General features: G+C 48.4%; 1 protein-coding gene and 1 long non-coding RNA gene across 6 annotated transcripts in view; one reads left to right on the top strand and one right to left on the bottom strand.

The window, feature by feature from the left end:
* The window catches only part of FYN (FYN proto-oncogene, Src family tyrosine kinase), a 225160-nt gene extending 199479 nt beyond the window's left edge, over positions 1–25681 (top strand). For 4 of the 5 annotated variants that reach the window (XM_021084366.2, XM_021084347.2, XM_021084361.2 and 1 more), the window contains exons 12-13: positions 14292–14423; positions 24995–25681. In XM_021084366.2, coding sequence (XP_020940025.1) covers positions 14292–14423; positions 24995–25203 — 341 coding nt within the window. In that variant the 3' untranslated portion in view covers positions 25204–25681. 5 annotated transcript variants of the gene reach the window in all.
* LOC106508922 (uncharacterized) lies at positions 1849–2890 on the bottom strand. Its single transcript, XR_014807337.1, has 3 exons — positions 2749–2890; positions 2299–2385; positions 1849–1980 (listed from the first exon to the last, which is right to left on the bottom strand). It is a non-coding gene; the product is annotated as an uncharacterized LOC106508922 (long non-coding RNA).
* Positions 25682–25960: the final 279 nt, after the last annotated feature.

The raw sequence follows: 25960 nt of genomic DNA, 5'->3' as shown, positions 1-25960 counted from the left end.
TTCTTATGGCCTGAACTTTTTGTATTTAATATCGCTTTTCTTTGAAAAGGGTCTTTATTTTCCTACCTAAAAAAAATCGAAGCGGTTCCCATTGTGGCTCAGTGGGTTAAGGACCTGAGGCAGTCTCTGTGAGGGTGTGGGTTCGATCCCTGGCCTCACTCAGTGTGTTAAAGATCTGATGTTGTAGCATTGTAAGTCACAGCTGTGGTTCTCATTCAACCCCTGGCCTGGGAACTTTTTTGTGCCGTGGGTGTGGCCATAAAAAGAAAAAAAAAATTAAGGAAGAAAACTCATAGTAATCAGTAAAGAAAAATCAATCTTGTAAGAGAAAAAAATACATTGCTTCATTATTTTACAGCCAGTTCTATTCATCTGGTCAGTCACCATTTCATGTCACCTACATGCCCAGCAGCCCCTCAGAACATAGCTGGGAGCCAGTGGTCTACTCACCATCTTCTCCAGCACATTTTGCCCCTTTCTCAGATTTGCCTTCTCACCAGATGGAAGGAAAATGCCCCCTGCTTCCTTGCCGCCATTGTTTTCAATCTTGTCAACTCTGAACATCCGATGAGCATTCTCAGCAGTGTCACTGATGGTTGTGCCCATGTGTGTGCAAGCATTCACATGCATACATGCAAGCATACCACCCCCTTCCAAAGATGGCTGGGACTGGACTGGTTAAGAGCATGACCCATGAAATCAAATTACCCTGATGTGAACCTTAGCATCACTGCTAATGAGCTGGAAGGCTTTGGACAAGTTGCTTAACCTCTCTGAGCCTTTATTTCCAGGGATAATAATAGTTACCTACATCACAGAATTGTCGTATGGTTTCCCTGAGAATATACGTAAAGCACTTAGCATAAAGCAAGTGCTGAGCTGATAGTTATATAATTTTAGTAACAGTAGCAATAGTAGTATCACTACTTTTGATCCAGTGGGGTGATAATAGCAGGCTCTCTCTCCCTCTCCCCCTCCCTTCTTCCCTCCCTCTGTGTCTCTCTGTCTCTCTCTCACTCACACAGCCTCTTGGTCTTTTCTGACTCCCTTCATCGGAATCTCCCACATGAAGGACCTGCCTATTTCATTCTTTTCTCTCCTGATTTGAATCGTCACAAAGATAGGAACTTAGAGTTGCTCTGTGTTTTGGGTTAATCTGGGGTTGGTTTTTTTTTTTTTTTTTTTTTTTTTTAATGTCTAAGTTAATGACAGGATCACTGTTGAGAAAGCAGATGTCAAGGAAATTTAATTTTGGGGTCTTCAGAATGTATATAGTAGAAACAGGGGCATTTAAGGACTTTGTGTAAAACCTGCTATAGGTTTAGGTTTGTGCACTAAGTAGAAGAAGAAAAATGTATCTGTTCAAATGCTCCCAGTATTGAGGGTTTAAGTTGAATAGATTATTATCTGGAGAAAAATTCACCTATAAATTAGACTGCAAAGAATTCATAATTGTTGCAGCTTTCATGTTAATTATTTCATGTTAAAAAATTGTTACTGCATAAATTAACACATTCTTTCATGGAGAACATATTTTAGAAAGATTTGTTACTTTAATAACTCTTTGTGTATTAGAAATCCCAGATGCCTGTACTAATTAAATACAATCAGATTTTGGATTCAAAAAGCACAGTAGCCATTTAACACAAACAAGCAGGCAGCTAGGTTGACAAACACATTCAGGAAGAAGTGGATCCCTGTTTCTTTCACATTTTGAATTTCACAATTCAGAACTGTGAATTCAATTCCTGCCCTTCCTTTGTATGGCAGCGACCGGGGATTATCAGACTCAGAACGCCAGCTTTCCAGCTCAAGGGCTCCTACGGAATTATTAATCAGCCTCTTCTGAGGCCCCTGTAATCCGGTGGCAGATCAAGGCTGATCTCGCCGTAGGATGCCGTCCCTCTGCCCTCGTCCGCACATGCGTTTCTTGTTCTCTGTCAACAACAGTGCTGCAATTCCCACACAGTGTGCCGTGACCTGAACAGCAAGTGTCAGGGGAGGAGGGGAAAAAACCCTTTTAATTATTGAATTTAATCTAATTCTTCCCATGCTCAAGAAGGAAATCATCCTTTGACGAAAAGCAAACCCTTTCCAGTGTAGCCATTGTTTTAAGCACTGAGCAGGAAGCCCGTCTGTTTGCACTGACCGCACCGCCCGAGCTCAGGTCAGGGTTATGGGTCCCGAGGGGTGTCCCGAGAGCCAGGGGGCTCCCCCGCACAACACCCTGCCCTGGGCCAGGTCCCAGCCTTCCACCCTGCTGATCAGGGCTGCATGCAGGAGCCCAGCCTGGTATACCTCTCAAGCCTCCCAGATGTGAGTTGGTACCCCTCCATTGCAGTGCCTTCATTTGTATTCCGCCCCACAGTGCAGCTTCCACCGGCTCTTCCAAGAGGGATGAGAGAAGGACGCTTTGTGTATCTGCAGAGCCACCGTGGAGCCCTGGGGCCAGGTTAAGTGCTAGGGGCACGGGTCAGACTGCCAGGGAGAGGCAGGTGGGTGGTGCAGACCGAGTTATCCTCGGAGAAGGGACGTGTGAAAAGCCAAAGACTAAAAGGAAAAGAAAATTCATCCTAGCTTCCCCCACCCTTGCTTTTAGGATTAAACTGTTTGCAAGGAGGAGATGCATTCGTTCGTTCCATCCCTGTAGCCTGGCTGCTCCCTGACTCTCCTCCTGGGGCGGTGAAGGCTGGGGACAGATGGGCCTCCTGTAAGCCTGGGTCACTCAGAGCCCGTCTGTCTGAATACCTTTCCTCCTTCTCTGCACTGGGCAGTCCCGTTTTGTATTCTGTGTGGGTCTCTCACTCCTTTGTGCGGTGGCAGGCAGAGCAGTTTGGTGGTGTTTTCTGAATGGTCAGAGCGCGTCCTTGGTCTGTACACCCATGTTTCTTCGTAATCATCAAGAAGGAAGCAGATGGTCACCCTCTGTGATTTTAAAGTGTGTAAATAGGAACTACAGACTGCCATCAAACATCAGAAATGTCATTTGGCTTCCTTGCCTGCTTTGCTGGCAGAAGGAACTCCTGCATTTGCATCATCCGGATAAACAGGGCCAGACAATGCACGTGGAAACTGCCCCGTGTTCTGAAGGAGGGGGCGGAGCAGCACTGGGCCGAACACCCCAAAAGCACGGCGGGAGTGGTTTGGAAAAGCAGCCCAGAGTGCTTATTGTCTTGCACACATCCTCTCTTCCCTCCATGTCTTCCTGACTCCATCCAGACCCTCGGCACGACCGCCAGCTCTTCCCAGGCAGTATCCCGACCCCAGGGCCTGTCCTTGCCGCCCAGCAGACTCGGTGGCATGATTCAGACTGACTCGGGCCCATGGCCCCTCCTGAGGGTGACTGGCTTCTTGGGATGATTTCTGTATTGAGCTCCATTTTTACTTAGGTCTGAGTTCTCACCACCCTGAATGGCAGCACACAGATGATTCTGAAACTCGGCGTGCAGCTTTCTGGGCGGTTGTTCTGGATAAAAGACCACAAATGGAGTGTCCGTCATTTGGGCTGTGATTCAGAGTTTTTTATTCTGCTCCTCCTTTCCTTGTGGCTCCTGGGAAGCTGGGAGGATCATTGGAATTATTCAGTGCTTTGGTGGTTTAGAACAAGCAGGGGTCCTCCCTTCCTCAGTTCCACCCAAGATAACCACTTACACAAGCCTCCCCCCGACACACAGTCTGCACTTCAGGCAAAGTCCTCTTGACGAGTCTCAGATCTCCTTCCTGAGAGTCCAGGGACCAGGTGCCCATGATTCCAGGAGATGCTAATTAATTTCCTTTTCTTTTGTACAGCCAATGAGAGTCATCCTGGGAGGAGGGTGATGGGGAAGGGCAAGCAGCCCGAGCGTCCTCCCCTCACCTTCTGGCTCCACATAGATTTGTAGAAAAACATCACCGCCCAGGCCCACTTTTGGCTCCTCTGTATAAGGCTCTCCCACACCTCCGCCTGCTGGCCTGTCCTTCCTCACCTTCAAGACGCTGGGACTAGCGCCTTGGCTTCAGCCTCATTCCCCACCCCCCAGCCCCAGTGGCTGAGTTTGCTCCCCACTGTCCTCTAGTTGTCCTGATGAGGTTTTTCGTTCTTGTTTTTATTTTTTTATTTATTTATTTTTTTGGCCGCACACATGGCATGTGGAAATTCCTGGGCCAGGGATCAAACCTATACCACAGCAGCAACCCGAGCTGCTGCAGTGACAGTGCTGGATCCTTAACCCGCCATGCCACAAGGGAACTCCCTGATGAGGTTTCCAGTACCCACCACTGGTGGACTGTGTACCCCGTTCCTGTCTGGTCCTCGATTCAGGGCTCCCCTGGGAACTATGCTCAGCCTTCTCAGCCTGAATATTCCCTCCGTGGATTCAGCCACATCAGACTTTGGATCCGTGGCTGGCTAAACAACCCTCAAGTTTGCAGTATATTCAGGCCCTACTTCTAGACCGGGTTCTGCCTTGACCCAACTTGGTCCTCACCCACCCACCTCCCCGTGGGACAACACTCCTCCCTGCCCCCACCTCCTTCTGTTTCACACTCCCCACTCACCGTTATACATCTCCGATGGAAGAGCATCTCAGTCCATTGTACCATTTATTTTTCATTTGTTTTTTATTTTAAAACATGGTGCTACAACCTTACAAGCCTGAAGTTGAAATTGCAACAGAATGTGTCACCAGGAATAACTGGAAAACACACAGTTGTATTACTCCAGACACGTTTGGGAAATTCCACAGTCATTCCTTTGGCCGCGTGTGAAAATTCTAACTTTAGCTCTGCCAAGTTTTATTGGGTTCGAAATCATTGTTTTGTTTGAATAACCACAAGTTCCAGGTCAGTTCAGCTTTGATTTTACCTCCTTCACAGGATATCCTGTCCTGGTCCTGCCGTGCCACCCCTCCCCCCGCAACCATGTTACCAGCTTCCTGTTATTGGCATAGTTTGTGATTTTTTTTATTCCCCAGGGTAACTTTAAAGTTGAAGTACCACATGTTATTTAATATTGGATTAATTATTTGCAGAATTTGCGGCTTCATAACTGCAGAGGGTTCTGGATGGATCTTTGGTTCAGAAGAAGCGTCCGTCATGGACACTAATGCATTTCCTCCTTGCAAATGCTATTAGGGCACCACTTGTATTCTCTGTTGGGAGGATTTGGCTGCTTTATTTTCCACTGGCTTTGCCTTCTCCACCTTGGCCCAGTTTTTTAGCCGGAGGGGATATTTTCTGAGACAAGGTTATGGAAGTGGCCTGGTCAACAGGGTGGGGTGGGGGTGGGGGGGCGGGGAGAGGCTTGACAGTCCAGCTCTCCACTAAGTGCTGTAATGTGAACTGAGCCCCACCCAGGCCTGTCCTGGCTGCTGCCCAGAGCCTCACCCCAGAAGAAGTATGGTTCACACTGCAGCACTCTCGAGTGGCCAGCCCAAGCCCCCATTCCCTATGAGCTTCCTCTTTCCCCTCTCTCCAGAGCTCTCTTCTTCCAAAAGCCAGTGCCACAATTTAGCTCTCTGTTGGCTTCCCCTGAGCGCTCTGTCCTGCAGCTGCCCTGCAGCTGCCTGGACTCTTCTAGGGCAGGAGGTGATGCATGCGTGCTTGGTTTTCTCTGGAGGGACTCCCACTGTGCTGGGGACTCACTGCTTGCTCAGTAAATTCTCAGTGATTGATTGCTGAATGTAGAGTTTTCTTCACCCTCTTTCCTCCTCTTAAAATTTGGAAAGCTTTTGCTGGCCTGATGCAACCAAGTGCCTTTGCATTAAAATCCAAGTAAAATAATAGCTGGCGTTTATTTAGCTATTATGAGGTGCCAGAGACTATGCTGGGCCCTTTGCATTATTTACAATGCTCATCCCAACCTCGAGAGGGTATCACTACCCCCCATTCCAGACGAGGAGATGGAGGCGGAGGGGGCTTTTAAAAGGCCACCCAGCAGAGCCAGTGTGCACACCCAGGTCTGCCTGACTCTGAAGCTCCTTTCCTAAGTGACTAGCCTGGGTCTTCTGCAAATGACCACCCCATCCTGGCTCAGCCCAAAGTGGAGCCTCATCACACTGTCACAGAGAACATTTGCTCCCTGTTTTCTGGCCAGCTTCCACATGCCTAGTGCAGGCGGCAGACTGGAGAGTGAGAGTCTCTCCAGTCCTCCTTTGAGCATTTGAAATGCCACTGCCATCGCCTTAATGCACAAAGATGCATAAAGTGCAAGAAGTAGCTGAATGGAGTAAGAACTGTTGCTGTTTAAGGCAGGAGGAAGTGGTGGCCTGGCCCCTGGGAATAAAGGACCTTCGTTAACTTGACTGGGGCCTGAGGGTTGCGATGAGCCATCCTGACCTAATGAATTTAGCTGGTCATCCTGTTTTCACGTAAAAACGAAGAGCATGCAGACTATCCTGGCGTGTGGTGAGGTGGATTTTATTCCTCGAACTCTAAGGGTGAAAATAATGATTTGTTCCACCACTGTACTGTCACTCCTTTCTTTGTTCAGTTGGATTAAATTTGTATAAAGGAAGAGAATTTCTGTGGCCATCAGAGTGTTGGATAAATCACGGGGTTGACCCTTTAGCCAATTAAAGCATTTAGTGCTGTTGCTGTTTAACCAGCCTTAGGCAAGGTCCCGTGGAGGATGATCGGTATCAAACATGGTCTCCAACCTCAAAGGATTTACGTTCTTTTAAGGAAATAGAAAATAACACCCACAGAACTAGGCACGAATGCGTTGGAGACATGGGTGTGGCAGTAGAGTGTAAGGCAGTTGAGTGCATGGGCTCCGGAGCCGGGCTCCCTTGGTGCAGTTCCCAGTTGTACCATTTCCATGTGGCCTTTGGCCTATCGTTTTACCTCTGTTCCATTTCCCATCTGTGGAACAGCACCATTATTGGTTTCTCCCTCGTGTGTGTGAAGCACTTAGCATGATGCTCGACACTTAGCAAGCACTCGATATATGTTTACCTATTGCGGGAGCTACTATTGTCAGGCGTCAAACTGTTGTTTACAGCACTGGCTCCAAGAACCCTGGCGAGATCGATGCAGGCTGGCACAGTCACAGGTGACTTGATGGAAGCGCTGGGACTCGAGCTGAGCAGGCCTTAGCTAAGCAGATAGAAGGAGAGAGGACATTGGGACTATGTTAATGTAGAAGAGGCAAGTTCACGATTATGCCAAGTGTGGGATACAGGTTATGGGAAAGCAAACTAAACTGGATCTGCTATGCCTTTGGGGCAACGAGACCCACAGTTGAATAGATACCTGGGTCCTTGGAAACCTGGTGGGGGATTTTGACTTAACACAGGAGGGAACCGGCTGTATTGGTTGCAGGGGAGGCAGGTGTGAATGTTATGAAGTTGAGGTTTAAAGTGGTCAATTGGAAAGACAGTGAGCTGAAGGCAGGGCACCATGGCTAGAGGATAAAACAGAGGGCTGAGGACCCGCATTGGGTTTTGGCAGAGAACTTAAACAGGAAAGGGAAAGTTGGAGGGACATGTCAAAGAGGGAACCAAAAGGCCATGGCGATGGATTAGACACTGGGTTTAAAGAGATGGAGAAGTCCCAGCTGACATTTCAGGTTTTTCACCTTGAAGCCTGGCAGAATGGGGATCTGCCAGAAAAGGGATAGTAAGAAAGGGACTCAGGCCATTTGCATCTTAGAATATTAAAGCAAGAATAAATTCTGTCAGTCATCTAGTAAATTTTTCCACCTACAAGAATTTCTTTCACAGCAAACTGTTTTATTCATAGTAACATCATTTGATGAAAAACAAATGTAGATTTGTAGTGGCCACATTTGAGATAAAGGTGGGACATCCTAGGGGCTTTGTCCCCTAAACATTTGCAAATTGGAGATCAAGATGAGAGAAAAAGATTTGCCCAGTATTTCCTGCCCAGTTCACACAGGGACCAGGGTGGGGTTAGTTGTGAGAGAGGGCGTGTTCCCCCAGGAAATGGAGAAAGGGCTGCACCCTGAGGCCTCTGAGACCCTTGTAACTAAGGAGCAGGAGACTGAGAAAGAGCCTGCAGCAGAGACAAGAGAAATGCCTAGAAAGAAAGGAAGAGCTTCAGGGGAGAATCCACTCAGATCATTCATTTCTCATGAAAATGTTTGCATTTCATGAAGTGTGGGGTGTGCTAGTTCTATTCCTCTTTTCCTGAGATGATCCGTATTATTCACATGTGAAAAGCGTGCTAAAACAGCACAAATGGGACTGGAGCCACACGTTAAATAAACATGATGACAGAAGCAACAGTAGACGCATCATCTACCCGATTGCTAATCGCTCATAGACCCCCCATGGGCCTTGAAATGTCAGGATGCTTTTCAAGACTTTTGGAAAGTCATAATGCTTTTCACGGTCTGTCTCATTGCAGATCATTCTCAAGGTAATGATGTGTTATCTCAGGTTTTAAAGACAAGGCGAGAATGAGGTAGGGCATGCTCATAGGCCACTGGCTTCCCACCACTCAGGTGGGGTCTAGAGCCCTGAGCACATCTGGCAGAGTCCCAAAGAGTCACTCCTTAGGGTCCACTTTATCCTTCTTTATAGCAGTTGTCGCTGTCACTCATTTACCTCCTTCCCACATGAAGCTGCAGGCCCCCTGAGAACAGAAGGCAGAGGTCCCTGTGGTGTCCCCACACTCAGTACTGGGCCAAGCACGTGGGAATCTCCAGACAGAGTTACAGAAGGAAGAGAGGGAACAAAACCAGGCCAGAAGGGGTGGGGTCTTTTGTTGTTCTGTGGACAAATTTTGATAGCTGAATAAATCCACGGCCCTCTCTCCTACTTGGGGCACAGGTGGATATTAATTTTAATCGAAGTAAGACCTGTGAGGCCAAATGATTGGTGTTCAGTCCCCTGCTTCCATCCCACTCTATTAGAAAAAAGAATTTTCCACTTTCTTTTGCCATGAACACTCCAAGGCCTCTGGCCACCTTGTCTTTCTGCAGGTCTGTTCCCACCCCCACAGCCCCTACACAGCCGACTCCAGGAAGCCCACCACCTCAGACAGGCTCACTCAGACCCAAAGGGGGTCCGAACATATTTGTTGGCACTAAAATCCAGATCTTCCGGGTGTTTTTAAGTTCACTAATGTGTGACAGATGGTTTTCTTCTGTAGTTGACAGTTGTTAAACCCTTAAAAGGGCATCCAGATGGTGTCAGACAGTGACACTGGTCACCAAAGACCCGGAGAGGACTCCAGAGAGCAGGGAACTGATAGCAAGCCCACTGGGAGCCGTGGTTGTTCAGCCGGGAAGGGGAGGCTGGGAGGGCTAAGCAGCAGTCCCGTTACTCATTCATTCAGCACCTCCTTATCTAGGGCCCTCCATGCAACAGGCACTGGTTCGGTACTGGAGACATGGTGCCCATACAGAAAGATGGCACTGGCCCCAAGGACAGTCTGTCTCTGGAGAGAAACACACTTCTGACAGCTCACAGATCCCTCTAGCTTGCACGGTTTGAAAGTGCAGAGCCGGGGAACCTGCTCCAGTCTGAGTGCCCAGGCCAGGGCTCCTGCACAAGAAACACTCAGGCAGAGAACAGAGGAGGAGCGGGGGCCACCCATAGGGCGGGAGTAGGGTAGGACCTCCGCCAAAGGCAGCAGCCTAAGCCATCGCCCTGCAGCCAGCCCAGCAGTCAGAGAAGGTCACTGAGTAGGGGAGTGAGCAGTGGAGAGGAGGCCGGGAAGGTGGGGAGAAGGGACCAGATGTGGGCCCAGTGGGAAGGCACTGCGGGAGTCCGGGTGGATGGCATTGGGCAAGCGAGCAAGGATGAGAGGGCAGGTGGGAAGATGAAGAGGGCTGGCCACACTCAGGGGTGCAAGGCGAGCTCACCATGGACAGTGCTGAGGCAGCAGAGCTCAGTGATGACTCTGTGGGGATCTGTGGAGCTCCTTCTGAGGGGAGGCTCCATACAGAGTGAAGAACCAGTGGCCACAGCATCCAGGTGAGAAGGGCACTCCACATTCCCCTATCTTCATCAGGCAGCTCACAAGCCACGTGCTGAAAAAGCAGCAGGACCATGGGCAAGTTAAATTTTGGATGTTGTGCTTGAGAGGCTCTTTGAGGTGACAGCAGAGGCTCTGAGGAAGGAACTGATTATACGGGTCAGGGGTCAGGAACTGGGGAGGTAGGTCCCATCGGATGGTACAAATACAGGCATCACTGGAATAAGGAGAGGCATCGAAGCCATGGGAGTAAGCTCGCCTGTTGTCACACAAGCTGACACCCATTCGCTTCACATCTCCACAGGAGTGAGGAGTATATAAGAAATGTTTATTAAAAACACCATTGTGTGGAAGTTCCCGTTATGGCTCAGCAGATTAAGAACCCTACAGAGTGTCTGTGAGGTTCAATCCCGGGCCTTGCTTGGTGGATTTAAGAATCCAGTGTTGCTGCAAGCTGCAGCATGGGTCGAAGATGTGGCTCAGATCTGGTATTGCTGTGGCTGTGGCATTGCTGTGGCTATGGTGTTGCTGTGGTTGTGGCATAGGCCGGCAGCTGCAGCCATGATTCGTCCCCTGGCCTGGGAACTTCCATATGCTGTGGGTGTGGCTTTAAAAAAAAAAAAAAGGAGTTCCCGTTGTGGCTCAGTGGTTAACCAATCCCACTAGGAACCATAAGGTTGCAGGTTCAATCCCTGGCCTTGCTCAGTGGGTTAAGGATCCGACATTGGCAAGAGCTGTGTTGTGAGTTGCAGACGTGGCTCAGATCTGGCGTTGCTGTGGCTCTGGCATAGGCCGGCAGCTACAGCTCCAATTAGACCCCTAGCCTGGGGAACCTCCATATGCCTCGGATGCGGCCCTAGAAAAAGACAATAAATAAATAAATAAATAAATAAATAAGAAAAAACAGTGTTGTGTTTACTTGCCACAGAAAATGACTCAGCCTGGGGCTAGCTGGTCCCTGATGCTACTCTGGGAGGCAAGTGACCAAAGTACAAAGATACTACATGGATGGTGATTCCAGGCCCTGGGTCCCAATGACAGCACCAAGTCAGGCTTTCTGCAAAGAGTTAACCTTGGGAAGTTGGTAAAATCTACAGACACTGCCTGGAAAATATTCAGTGGAAAAGATACTTTCAAGTCTATATGTAAATATGTATATGTTATGTATGGCCTCTGTCTACTGGCTTAAAAGAATCCTAAACTATTGTAGTAATTCAGTAAGAAAGACTAGAGTGGCGGTCGTATCTTGACTTTTTTGTTCATCTAAACATTGAACAAGCACCCTGAGGGTGCCCAGGTCCTCCAAAGCTCATGGTATCTGTGCCACGGACCCCATGCCTGCATCGGCTGCCTCATTTCCTGCAGTACTTTGCCGAGGAGAGGAAATTGGCACCTGAATCCTGCTCCCAAACAAGAACGAGTCAACTAGTCTCATGACAACACCAAGTTCACTATAGTATAGGTCTCCTGATATTGTACACTTTTCTCTACAAATCCATATCAATTAAAAGACAACTTTGGAAGTTCCCACTGTGGTGCAGCAGAGACAAATCTGGCTAGTATCCATGAGGACAAGGGTTCAGTTTCTGGCCTTGCTCAGTGTATCAGGGATCTGGTGTTCCTGTGAACTATGGTGTAGGTCGCAGACGAGGCTCGGATCCCGTGTTGCTGTGGCTGTGGTGTAGGTCCACAGCTGCAGCTCCAATTCGACCCCTAGCCTGGGAACCTCCATATGCTGAAGGTGCAGCCCTAAAAAGCAAAAAACAAAAACAAAAACCCCTTTTGACCTTGGATCAGAATTCTACTGGAAGAGTTCTCCTTGTGGCTCACTAGCAAAAAAAAAAAAAAAAAGACCCAAACAGGTATGGAGAAATCGGCCAAAAATGTTCCTCCTTTTTTCCCCCTCCAAAATGTGTTAGGTGTAAATACTCTGCTTACCTTAGAAAGAAAACTACTACAAAATAAATTAATGTGAGGAAGCTCCTGCTAATAAGTCAAAGCACATGTCTGCAAGTGACTTCCTTTTGGAGAGCCATTCCAGCGTTTGTTTCACCTTATTTCTTGAAGGTTTATACATTATAATTCTTTTTGTAGATGATATCGTGAGAAAATAAAGCAGACTAGTGCAACTGGCTGATATATTGACATTTGCCTTTTTTATCTGAAATTATGAAATCTTCTCTCAGAAAATTCAAAATGACCTTATCCCCATTTTAAATAGTTTACTTTCAACATCACTCACATCTTGAGCAATGTGGAACAAGTCCAGGAAGGGAAGAAAGGCTTCTTTTGCCTGTCATTTTATTTACAGGATTTGTGTCTGCACAGTGAAGAAAAATGTTCTATTTACTTCAGAGATGGACAGAGATTTCCAAGCCATTTGGCTCGAGAGATGGTTTAAATAGGAATGAATTTAATATACCTTTAATTCTCTGAAATAAGAGAACTCCAGCTGAGGTTTGGTCCAGGGCAAAGTCAGCTCTCGACACTGAAGAAAATCTATCACGTTAATCCCAGCGGCTTGGAGTCCAAAGCCACGTGAACAGAAAGCTAGAGGATAGGAGGTGTGAGAAGAATGCTTTGAAAGAAACTTTAAAAACAAAATGACTGTTCAGAGGATACCAGACCTTATGTGGAATCAGGCGGCACTTAAACAAAGATGTAAGATGTTATGCTTGAGAAACACATAGCGAATTAAAAATAACTTGATGCATAAAAGGAAAAGAAAACTATAGAATAGCTTCTGCTCCAGTGTTAATGGGAGACGCCACAGAATGAAATAAAAGGATTTTTGTTTTTAATTTTATTTCACACTGACATAGAAGAGGTGGAGAGGAAAATTATATTGCCAGAAAATGCCAGGGTAGATTTGCTGAAGATGTTATCATGTACTGTGTTTAAGACAAAAATCTAATTGCTATAATTTATCATACCTCTGGTTATTAAAACTATGCTAATTTAAAGAGTTTAATCATTTGCCAGTTTTACACATAACGACTTTTGGTAGAAGACACTGAAAACTTCCGATTTTCGTCAGCCTTTGTACGATCTGTTTAGGTGTTCCTAAGTAAAATTAACAGGCTTTAAACATATAATTGTGTTTACACCAGTAATGGAAATTCCTTGTGTTTTCCTCTTTGTTTGATGAAATATTTGGAATTGCTTTATATCTGCTGAGCCTAACACATGAGAACACAGGCTGCTGAGGCAATTTTCATTCCCTGCACACACGTCTGGCTTTGTAAAGAGCAGGGTGGACCCCACCCTTTCCTTTTGATTGGAGAAAGGAGTCTTTCAATCGGAGGAATTTGAAAGAAAAGCTTCTACTGACTTTGACATGAAATTTGCTTCTTGGTCTTGAGAAATCAGACTTATCAGGCAGTCCCTGAGACCAAACCACTCTTTAAAAACAAACGTTAGGTAGTACCCTCTCTGGCTGGCAGGGGGAGTGTAGGGAGGTAGGCTGCAGATCCTACAGCGCAAAAGATAATCCTATCCCAGATTTCAGCATGGCCACATCCGGGGAAGGAAGAGGGAGCGGGAGGGAGGGAAGTAGCCAGAGGCAAAATCATTTCTCTACTGTGGATGAAGGAGGCATTGGGGAAATACAGCCCATTTCAACCTAACATGTGGGCTGCAGCAAATTGTCTCCACCTGGGGAGAAGTGTGACAGTTTGAGCCGGTTTTTGTGCACCTTGATAAGAGCAGGCTATGGTCTTAAATACTAAAGGATTTTTGAGAGTAGTAGTATAATTTAATACTATGTGCATGTATTAAAATAGAGCATTATTTGAAGGAAAAGGAAAAAAACAGGATAAATTAGTTTCCTAAATCACAAGTCCAGACCAAACCTATGATATTGAATAGGTTGTTTGTGTTTTGTTTTTTGTTTTTATGTCTTTTGGGGGCTGCAACTGCAGCATGTGGAGGTTCCCAGGTTAGGGGTCAAATTGGAGCTATAGCTGCTGGCCTATGCCACAGCCACAGCCACGCCAGATCTGAGCCACATCTGCCCCCTACACCACAGCAATGCCCGATCCTTAACCCCCTGAGTGAGGCCAGGGATCAAACCCGTGTCTTTATGGATCCTAGTCAGTTTCCTTACCACTGAGTCACAACAGGAACTCCTTAAATAGGTTTTTTAGATTCGGGTTCTAGAAGCCAGAACTTTAAGGGGCTTTGAAGCCCAGTGCTTTGATGGGACTTGCTTAAGGTCGCAGAGCCAGGACCTGACCCCACAGCTCTTTAGTCCTGTTTCACCTCCCTCCCATCCTCCTCTCTGAACCCCATCCCACGAAAGCTCTTCCACGAGCTCTTCTTTACCAGCGCCATGCCCTCTGCCTGATGAGTAACCAGTCTTCTTTCTACAGGTGCAAAGTTCCCCATTAAGTGGACAGCCCCCGAAGCAGCCCTGTACGGGAGGTTCACAATCAAGTCTGATGTGTGGTCTTTTGGAATCTTACTCACAGAGCTGGTCACCAAAGGAAGAGTTCCGTACCCAGGTAAGAGCAGGGCGCAGCGGAAATGTGCCCAAGTGGAGGCTCTCCCAGCGCTATTTGGGGAGAGCCCCATCTTCAGCTTTCTGATGAGCATGCATTTGGAGAACATGGACAGGGATTTAGCCAGAAAAAAGCCGAAGTGGGAGCCACTGTGGTCAGTAGACAGGCAGCCACCACGCATTGTGTGCCAGGATTAACGCACTTGGCAGCTGGCACAGTCTTCAGTCCACCCCAGCCCCTGGAGTCTCCCCACTTGAGGTAGGGGTGTGTCCTCGGCTTCCAGAGCAGAAACGTCACTGGCAGAACATCCACCCAAGTTTGTTCCCACTACTCTCTGGTCACTCTGTAGCACGGACCCATGGAGTGAGCCTGGCAGGAAGATGCCAGGAGCTGCGTTCTCTGCGGGCCCCACTCCAGATGGCCGGAGAGAGCACAGGCGGAGGGGGAAACGCAGTTTAGAAGCCGCTCTCTGCACATTTCTGAACAGTTAAAAGATGCTCCACGAAAGCAAGTATGGTATAAAGAAATGGGAGCTGCTTAAGCCCTGGGATTTTTCTGGGTTATCAGAGTCAGGCGCTCCAAAGAAATCACAGGTTTAGGTTATTCACACTTAAATTCATTAATATAGATGGATGGTGACATAAAGGACACTCACGCCATTTCACCTCCACGCTTTAGTGGTTACAACCCGGCAATGATCTGCCTTCTGAAATGTTAAGGACGTATTTTTCAGTTACCGTTGAGTGAAGAAAGAACATAGCTCCCCATCACTCCCTGCCAAAGAAAGGAGCTTAAAAAAATAAAAAATAAAAAAAAAAAAAAAGCTGTGATAGAAACGATAGTGGAGATTAATGAGGAATTGAGGACTCTTGCAAATCCTGGGTTTGTAATCGTATCTTTGCAGTCAGAGGAGCCAGGGAGGGCAGATTCATTTGTAATCCCTTTGTTCCTTTCCTATGATTGTTTCTGGTCATCTTCGGAGAATGCAGAGAAGCAAAGATCTCTTTCTGGGTTGGTCATAGCCTCAAGACTCCTAGGAGAGCCAGGCTGGCACAGAGGCCAAATTGATAAATTCACAGGCCCTGAAGCACCAGTGCTGGGTGTTTAGGGATGCGGGGAGGTCGGTTTTACTGCTGCTGCAGCGGCAGCTGCTCCAGCACACACCAGTGGGCAGGCCCCCTGGAAACAGCCAATGAGCACAGAAGAAAGGGCCGCCCTGAAGGGGCCTGGACCACAGCACGGGCATTTTTGAATCGCTTCTCAGGGGGGGAAATGTGCAGGTCCCACGATTTTGAAGATGTGAAGGCACCTCTTTTTTCATTGTCTGAATTTTGAATGCATTTCTTCCCGAGCCCCCCTTTGCCAGGGTTTTGCAGTCACCCAACCTGGGAAATGCAGTTGTGAGGGAAGGGTCATGTTTTGTGTTTCTGTGAAGCCCTTCCTTCCAGGAAGACAAAGCCGCTTTTTGTTTCTCAGGGTCACACACAGAAGCCAAGACAAAGGGGTGGGGGCGGGGGGCCTCGGAGGAGGAAGGCAGGTGTATGTTTCTGAGGGAGTCTTTTGTCAAGTTTGGTGTTAGCAGAAAGAAAGCAGCCTCCTTTTACAATTCGTTCGGTGCTCCTTCGTTTAGTGTTGCGTCACCAAGTGTGGACTGTGCCTGGCATTGTGCTCTACCTGGGCTCTAAGTACGAACAAGCCGTTCATACTCCCAGCAAACGTTGATGAGAACGGTGCTCAAGCCAGTCATTGTTTAACTTGCCAGGAAGAGAACAGTGAGCAAAGGGAGAAACCAGCCTTTTTTGTGATGTCTTTATTCTTGGAGGAAACCATCTTCAAGGGATGGAATACTTGAATTCACCCACTGTGGGCCCCAAATCTTAATTCCAACAGTGGGGCAGGGGCCCCCCGATTCAAGTATCTACAGACAACAGGTCCTGAGAAGGGCCTTTCACTCAGGATGAAGATGGTAAAGAAGCCCGCAAGGAAAACTAAGTGCACTTGATGCTGGGCGCTTGGTTATACAACTACCAGCAGCTGCTGAGGTGCAGGGGCCCTGTCCGCCGCCCTCATTCTGTGAGGGGCTGTGTCTGGGAAGCTTCATGAAGAAAAAGGCATGTGGGGTTTCCCCCTCAGATTGAGGAAGAGGGAAGAGGTCCCAGACAAGGACAGGCAGGTGGGAAGGTACGAGGAGCTGCAGGGCAGCCAGTCTGGGGAGAAGGCTGCCAGGCGGGGCACCTGAGGAGCAGCTGGAGAACCAGCCCAGACCAGCCAGGCTGGAGGGGGCTGGTGCTGCCACAGGGGAGTCACAGGAGCCACACAAGGTTGTTCCCAGCTGGGGATGCTGCTTCTTTTTTTTTTTTTTTTTTTGCTTTTTAGGGCTGTACCCACAGCATATGGAAGTTCCAAACTAGGGATCTAATCGGAGCTGAAGCTGCTGGCCTACTCCACAGCCACAGCCACAGCCACAGCAGTACAAGATCCAAGCTGCGTCTGTGACTTCCACCAAGCTCACAGCAACGCCAGATCCTTAACCCACTGAACGAGGCCAGGGATCGAACCTATATCCTCATGGATAGTCGGGTTCATGACCACTAAGCCATGAGGGAACTCCTGCTTGTTGTTCTTTAACATAGCTGTCTTCGGATTTTGGGGGGGCTTTTGAATCTCACAGTAAACTCTTCTTGAGGGAGACGCTTTTACAGAAGGATCCCAATTTAGGATGATTACCCAAAAGAAGGATAACAAGTCCTAAGTTCAAAACAGACAGTTTTGCGAGGCGTCATCCAACGTCACCGTGAAAGGCAGGCCCCCCTCTCTGCAGTCTTGCTGTCGACGTGGCCTCATTGGCAGCACATGCCCAGGGGCTGCTTCTCTACTGCCATGAGTTCTCGTACCATGGGCAGCACACAGGACCAACTCCCAGGCTCCATCCATCGTGACTGCCATCTGACTTCTTGATGCAGTTATTTCTCAGCTGGGGAGAGTGTATTCTCAAGGAACAGTAGGAAGAGATCCATTTTTCTGAGCTCTTTCATAGCTGAGAATGGCCGTCTGTCATCTTCACACACAGGAAAGGCACTTCGGCTGGTAGGTGAGGATGGGGGTCAAGGGAGAGGGGAAAGTAACTTCTAAATGGGTTTTGCAAAAGCTTCCCAGGCATGTTTGCCCACCATGAAGAAAGGTCCAGAAAAAGAATCAGAGAAGGAGCTTGGAATGGTGCGTGTGAAGTATGACCAAACAGAGGGCCACAGGGATGAGGAGAAAATAAAGCATTGGATTGGTTGGTTGGTTAGCAGGTTTTGCAAAAGGAATGGATTGAAAGGAAGGGGAGAAAGGCCATCTCAAATTGAGTGAGAGCCTTGAAGCCCAACTCAAAATACTGAAATGCGATGCTGAGATTAACAGGGAGGTGATGGAGAGGACTCCATCACCCCACCAAAGAAGGTTGCTTCCAAGATGTGTGACAAACATGGACACGGTTCCAAAGAACAGCTCTGTTTTCCAATGTCCCCTGACCTGAGTGCCTTCTCGGTACAGCCGTCAGCCAAGGTTCAGAACCATCCTTTGCATCAAGATTAGAACTGATTTTGTACTGACGGATTGTTAGATTAGATATGAGAAATGAAACCCTTAAAAGTTCCTAGGGTTGATGCATAAAGTCAGAGTTAGGCACTTTAACCTGTCATTTCGCCTTTAAACCCTTCGTCTCCACTGCCACTGCCCCCTGGCAGGCCATCATGCACTCTTGCAGTGACCCCTTCACAGGACTTCCTGCTTCTGGTCTCTGCCCACCTCCCTGTTTTCCCCCCTCCCCCAACACACACACACCATTCCATCATTATCATCCCGAGAGGTACCCTAGAAAACACAGACCCTAGAAAACACAGACCCTAGAAAACACTTACCTTATGCTACCAGTTAAAAATATCCATTGTTTCCCATTGGCTTCCAGATGCATTTCAGAAGCCCTTGTTTGGCATAGTCCTTTATAACACTTTCCTTCAATCATTCCCCATGTATTTTTTTGAGTACCTGCTATATGCTGGGTACCACTTAGGCACCAGGAGTATAGCAGTGAGCCAATAAAGAAAGGCGTCTTCCCTCCTAAACTTCTGAGTCTCACAGGAGACAGACAAGAAGCAAAGGTAAGTGAGCAAAATATGTCCAGTGTTGGTGGTAATGTGTAGGGAGAGAAATAAACCAGGGAAGGGGATAGAGGGTGGCAAGGAAGGACCTCCCCAGGAGGTGGACATCTGAGGAAAGACCTGAAGGAAGGGAGGCTCAGGGTCCATCCCTGGAGAGGAGTCTTCCTTTGGAGGGAACCAGACCACAGAGGCCCTGCAGAACCACAGTGAGGCTGGGGTGGCTGGAGCAGAAGGAACAGGAGGGCCTTCCTAGGTCATGAACAGGACTTTTGCATGTGCTTGTTGTGAGTTAGGGGTCAGTGAGGGCCTTGAGCAGGTGGTATGTCTCGACATGCTTTCTCTGTTATCACTTCCTGACCCTTCACACCAAAAGAGCCCTTCAGACATGCAGGTCTGTCTGCTCTGCTCCACTGTCCACCTTGGAATCCTTCAGAGCCCAATGCAAACCTCCTCTCCTTGCGTAGCCTTCTCCACGTCTCTTCTTGGGGTGCCCTTCTGCTTGCTTCCGTGGCACTGGGTACATCTCTCTTGAAGCTCTTGTGTGTCTCTGTTTCTCAGTAGCTCTGAACTCTGAGAAGAAGGGGGCTTGTATATGTTTCCTGTGCCCAGCACAGTGTGTGCCCCACAGTACACTCTTAAGTCTAAGCAGAGGCGGGGAGGGGGGACAATTCTACCTATATGAGGCTTCTGAAATAAGACCTTGCCCGTAGCCTGCAAAGCCTTTTGACTCTATTTCATCATCTCCACACATAAATATAGCATGTATTTTCCCGGCCACAAAATACCCTCTGTCCTCAAAGCTGTTCTGGGAAATTGACCCCATGGTCCGTTCAAACACCATGTCCCAGCGCTGTTCTAGGCAGAACATCCCGGCCGTTCTGTGCCCTGGCTCTCAGCTGAACACCTGCTTTGGGAATTTGGCAGGATCTGGCAAAGCAGGAACATTCTCTTAAGCATATCACATTTATTCATGCATTTGAAGTGCTTTCAAATCATCTCACCAGAGACAGCTGCCTGACTTTCATGAATGCATTTTGTCACTTGATAATGATTTGAGGAGGAAGATAAATTAGGGAATCTGTAGCACTTCCCTTAAAGAATTAGAAGCCTCCACCTTTGTCCTCCCTCTGCCCCACCCAGATGCTTCAGACGGAGCCTGAACTGTAGACTCTGTGTTCAGCAGCCCGTCACTGTCGCCTGCACGCCTCTCTCCCCCCGCTGTGCCCAGCATGCCCACAAAAGCAGAGTTTTTTGGGGGTGGGAAGAGGTTAGGACTTTGCAGCCTGGAGAATGGGACACAGGAAAACCCTGTAACCTCAGCCAAGGGTGCTTTGTCCTCTGCCCCATCCACAGTCCCCAGGCTTCTCCTCACAGTGTTCTCTCCAGAAGGAATCCTGCCTGTAATGCCCTGGAGTCACGTTGTCACCTCCCCTTACAAGGTTTCTCTTGGCCAGTGTGCTGGTGAAGGAGGAGGGAGGGCAGCCAGGGAGTCCTGCCTTCTGCAGCTCTTCCCTCTCGGCTGGGCTGGGCGCTTCCATGGCCTTCCTAGGGGGCACCCTCCCTCCCTTTCCCTTTCCCCTTTTCTGGGACAAAGGAGCTCTTCAAGAACTGGTACTGTCAGCTTTAAATAAGCCACGTACGTGTGTTATGGTACCTGAGTGGCCATCATTTCTGTATTTATCAATACCGTGGGCTTAATAAAAACAGCTGTCCTGAGGCGATCTGCTTAAGATGAGGAAAGAGAAACAAAACTAGTCATTTTTGTGCCTTCTCAAAGTCATGCCTTCGTTTTCAGCAATTCTCTTTGAGCAGCATCTATCTGCCCAAAATCTGGACTTTGATCTCATAACCGCAGCCTAACTTGAAGCGTCCCAGTTGTTGCCCAGTCAGATAACGGGAGCACATGAGGATCTGATAGCATGCTCATGCTGAGCAAGCACCATTAACTTGCTCCGCCTTCCTTCCTCCCTCAGCACTCAGCACTCGCACAGCACCGCTCAGCACACAAGTAAACATGAGGGCTTTTTGTAGGGTTTATGCAGAGAAGCCAGGGGGAGCCTCTGACGGAAAGCCTCATGCACAATAGGGTATAATTTCCTTTCAGCGGAAAGCTCGCTTTGCAAAAGCTGGATATCTGAGAACATGAACATCCCTCCCATTGTCAAAATGCTTAATTATTCACCTGGCACGCAAATCCAGGTTCTCGCAACCCCTCATTCCAATCCAGATGCAGACCTGAACGGGTACCAGCAAAAATCCCTAATGGTGCAGAGGTGGCCCCTCAGAGATCCATATTAAGGAGCTGCACAAACCGAGAGCCATGAAGCCCAACACCTTCCGTTCATAGAAGACTTCTTTTCTGACAGCAGAAAACACGGTGGATGTTGAGGTGTTTTGTTGGCAAAAGAAGACACCGAGGCCAGCGGAAGTCAAGGCACCTACTGAGAGGCACAGACTCAGAAGTGATGAAGGGGCCAATGCAAATGAATTGTTTTCTCCCTTGGAGAGTCTGCAAGAAAATCAAGGAGGTTCCCCTGAGTTCATATGTAGCTCAAGAAGAGGAATAGGAAAGTGCAAAAAAAAAAAAAAAAAAAAAAAAAGAGGGAGGGAAAAAAAGAAAGAAGGGGAAGAAGACACACATGTGAAAGTAGGCGTTGCTGGCAACCATACCTAGGAAGGGTTGGAAAGTGAGAGTGGAAACCTGACCTCAATTCAGAAACCAAGAGGAAGCCAGCAAAATGATTTGGAAAGGATAATCGGGTCATAATGGCAGGAAGTGAATACGGTCCACTTGGCAGGAGAATCTCAGCTGCAGGGTTTGGGGCAGACCGGCTAGAAATGGTGCTGCCAGCAACCACGTGGGAAAGCCTGACTGCAGGGTGACAGGAAGATCCCGGGAAGAGGAATTTGAGATCGAACCCCAGCACAGCAGATGACGCAGGTTTTCTGTGAACTGATACCACTGGACTGTGTCCTAGGAGAGTGACCCATGGAAAGGCCCCGTTTTCCTGACCCACCCCAGCGAGAGAGCAAGAGGGTCAGCAGCCACGGCAGTGGGGACAGAGGAGGACAGGGCTGGCCTGAAAACAGCTAGCGAGTCTCCTCTCTGGCCGCCAAGCCCTGCGCCTTTTCTCTGATGGGGAGGTTGGGAACCAGGCAACGTGCCCTGGGAAGCTTTGTGACCATGACTCTTCCCACGGTCAGATGCCACTGGCGGATAGAGGCCATCCTCCTGTTGCAAAACGGTCTCTGTTGCCACTGCCACTAGGAACCATCGTTGGCAGAGTTTCCCTGAAACCTGTCCCTACACCATATTTTAAAGTTTCTGTCTTTTCTGTTTCTCTCCTGGCATTCTCTCCACTGAAGGAGAGGAAAAAAAAGGAAGCGCGTTCCCAGGCACACCCCTGCCTGGAGGGGTGAGAGGAGGAGCAGGAAGAGGGTGCAGGCAGAAAGGAGGTGGAGAGCAGATGCATCCAGGGAGCTGACAGCCCCCCACCCCCCAGCAGGACTGAGTCCAGCTCCGCCCCTGGTCACAACTGCCCCGGGAGCAGGCTGCCTCGGGAGACGCTACATGTTGATGGTCAAGTTACTGCACCAGCTGCAGCCAAGGCTCAGGCAGAGCTCTGGAAAGATGGGCTTGACCCAAGCAGCCAATTAAACTTTCCACTGGTGGAGACTGAATCAAGAGTTTTAAAATAATACGTGAAATCTTTCCAGTTGAGCAGTTCGTTTTGTCATAACACGAAACAGTTATTGACAGAAGCACCACAGAGCAAGAGGAGAATGACTCAGGAAACTCCGGGGTGTCGTTTTGGACGGTCCCTGGGCCAGAAGAGAGCATTAAAAGGCATGGGGTGGGGGGTGCAGGTTATAAGTACCTGTCAGACCTGAGGGTCAGATCTTCCCTTCGATCCTCGCAGGGCGGGGGATAAGGGGATTTCTGCAGGTTTGGGCTGTGTGGTTCTGAGATATTATGAAACCAAGGGCTGTGCTGAAATACAACGCAAATGCTTTGGACAGTGCCAGTCCTGAGACATGCTTATGCTCTCTTCCTAACCTTTCCGGGCCGCTGGAATGTGGTGGCTGCTGTCCCTTGTGCCACGGCTGCCCAGCCACAGCCCTTGGGACTGAATGTGCTTCAGAGTCAGAATTTTTTCTTTTAAGGAAGCCCATACAGAATTTTTTTTTAAGGATGTCCATTTCTTTAAGGAAATGAAAAAAAAAAAATAGACCATAATTTATATAACACCCTAGGAGAGTCTGGGACTGCACTCTGTTCAAACACATTCTTACTTCTGCAACGATACGTATGAAGAAATAAAAACAGTCAACAGCCTCATACCCGGTCAAATTTTATGGCCAAATGAGATGAGTTCCCAGAACTTTTGGTTTGCAGAGGTTGTTGGATTGGGGAATTGCAGATAAGGAAATGCTCATCCCTGCCCCTATTTGTCCAGAGCGCTGTGGGATGCTCTCCTGGCAGCCCTCCCTTCTCCCCTTGCTTCTGGATCGCTGCCCCATCTGGTTGTCATTTGAGTTTTCAGTAGTTGGAGGAGGGTGTAAGGCAGTTAGCCACAGAGCTGACCAAACATCCAACTGAAGAGAACCCCCGGTAAAGTCAGGGAGGGCACAGAGGCGGGGGACCCAGACTCACTCACCGAACCTCTCACTAAAATAAGGGTCACTCTGAAATGTGAGCAAGGTTATATTAGGATAATTACATTGAAAGCCTTCCTCAGCCCAGCAGGAATAATCCATGGACTTTATCCCCTCCAGGAAGTATGGTGGCAGAGAATAAGAAAGCATCCTAAAAAGGTTTTGGATAAGCATGTGGCTGACAGCCCCAGGAGCCCAGATAAACCCAGCTCCAAAAGCAGCAACAGAACAAAGAGAGATGGCAACAGATCCCAAAGTCTGAGTGTCCCCTACCCATGGGACAGGGTTGTGATCTGAGCCCAGCTGCTGTGGCCAGTCCTGCAGGGTTCTAGCCAGTGGGTGGCCACTATCATCCAGAATTAAAGAGGCTGCCACATGCCTGCGCTGTGTCCTGCTGATTATATTCCTGAGAGCAAGGGGGAAAAAACCTGGGTTTCTGAATGGTTGGGACTCAGGTTCCTGATTTTATAAATTAACTGGGTCAGAAGTTGGAGAGGATTCTAGAGGGTAGACTCAGTCAGGGCCAGGGAGCAGCCGAAACAGACAAGGGCTTGGCAGGTGATGGCAGAACAAGACATGGCCCCCCAAATGGAAGGGAAACCAGAAAAGAGCGCCTGACAGTGATTGGGGAAAGGGCCAGGGCCTCCGGCTCCCCCTGAGCATGGTATTTCCTGTTCTGTCAAGAAGGCCAGCGTGCAGAGAGGCTGCACCTCTCAGGGGTTAGCAGTCTCCCAGAATGTCTCCTGGTAGCTCCATGCAGCCTGAGGTTTCAGCATCGGACAGCCCCCCACCCCACCCCACCCCCCAGAGTTCACAAAGGTCTCCAATGACAGATGGCCTGTCCAAGGTCATCTGTAAACACAGACACCCTGTCTCCCCATCAGAGTCAGCAAACCTCGGGGCACTTGGGGGTCGAGGGGCTGGACGGTGCCTAGCATGGTCACGTGATGTCAGATTGTGGCTGGTGGGGCGCCAGAGCTTCCCCAGGCGCGAGGACAGCCAATTGAGGAAGTTCATCAATAGAGCTTATAAACAAAGGACAGTTTCCTTTTCATTCCATGGATTTTTTTTTTTTGTCTTCATATATATATATATATTTTTTGTCAGTTTAATGGAAGTATCATTTACATATAACAGAATTCAACAGTTTTAAGAATTCAGTGAGTTTTGACAGTCTCACCACCACATACAGGATATAGGACATGGGTTGGCAGACTGCAGCTTGTGGGCCAAATCCAGCTCCCACCCCGTTTTGGTTTGATACATTGTTAGAGTTGTTAAAAAAATAAATAAAGGAAAGATGTGCAACCTGCAAACCCTACAGCCTTTACTATCTGACCTTCACAGAGATGATTTGCTGATAGAGAACATTTCCATCACCTCAGTGTTCCCTGCGGCCCCTTCCCGGGGTTCCCCGCCCCCTCCCCCTGGCAACCACTGATCTGCTTTTTATCACTGTGGTTTTGCCTTTTCTAGAATTTCATATCCATGAAATCATACAGTACGGGTTGCCTTTTGTGTCTGGCTTTTTTCACTTATAATGCTTTTGAGATTCATCCTCTGGGGCTTTGCTTGGGTCAGCAGTGAGGTCCTTTTTTATTTCTGAGTGGTGTGAGATCCCCTTAAAGGCGGGGTTCGACTCTGGGTGAACAGGGGGGCCCTCAGCCTGTTTTAACCACCTGTAAGCTGCGAGGAGGCCAAGAGGAGATGTGGGGGTTGGTGGCCGGCCGGGCGGCGTGCGGTGCGCGCTCTCACTGCGCATGTTCTTTGCAGGCATGAACAACCGGGAGGTGCTGGAGCAGGTGGAGCGCGGCTACAGGATGCCCTGTCCGCAGGACTGCCCCATCTCTCTCCACGAGCTCATGATCCACTGCTGGAAAAAGGACCCCGAAGAGAGGCCCACTTTCGAGTACTTGCAGGGCTTCCTGGAAGACTACTTCACCGCGACAGAGCCCCAGTATCAACCCGGTGAAAACCTGTAAGACCCGGTCTGCAGAGCGAGGCCTTGTCCCAGAGGCTTCCCCGCCCCCTCCCCATTAGCTTTCAATTCCGTAGCCAGCTGCTCCGAGCAGAGCGGCGAGAACCGTCCAGGATCAGATTGCATGTGACTCTGAAGCTGACGAACTTCCATGGCCCTCATTAATGACACTTGTCCCCAAATCCGAACCTCCTCTGTGAAGCATACGAGACAGAACCTTGTTATTTCTCAGACTTTGGAAAATGCATTGTATCGATGTTATGTAAAAGGCCAAACCTCTGTTCAGTGTAAATAGTTACTCCAGTGCCAACGATCCTAGTGCTTTCCTTTTTTTAAAATGCAAATCCTATGTGATTTTAACTCTGTCTTCACCTGATTCCACTTAAAAAAAAAAAAAAAAAAAAAAAAAAAAAAGGTATTATTTTCCAAAAGTGGCCTCTTTGTCTAAAACAATAAAATTTTTTTTCATGTTTTAACAAAAACCAATCAGGACAGGTGTTCGTTTTTTTCTTTTTTCTAAATGTGAATATATACATTATATAGGTCCCTGAACATACACCATGTGGGTGCTAACGTGGAGACAGACCGTGGCCATCGGGGGCCTTAAGGCTTCGGGACCCAAAGTGAAGATTTGACTGCAAAATCAGCATTGAAACACTGGTGTGATTCTGAAAACCAGTGACCTCATTTTTTCGGCTTTTGCAAAAGCATGACTTCTTTTTTGGCTTTTCATTTGGATTGCATTTTTGGGGGTTGTTGAC

Source organism: Sus scrofa, chromosome 1 (assembly GCF_054392235.1).
Source record: "Sus scrofa isolate SSC_HxYL_T2T_F1_AM1 chromosome 1, Sscrofa_HxYL_maternal_Yorkshire_Landrace_v2.0, whole genome shotgun sequence".
NCBI lineage: Eukaryota > Metazoa > Chordata > Mammalia > Artiodactyla > Suidae > Sus > Sus scrofa.
The sequence above is the reverse complement of the archived record's forward strand: the minus strand, read 5'-3'. Positions and strand labels throughout refer to the sequence as shown.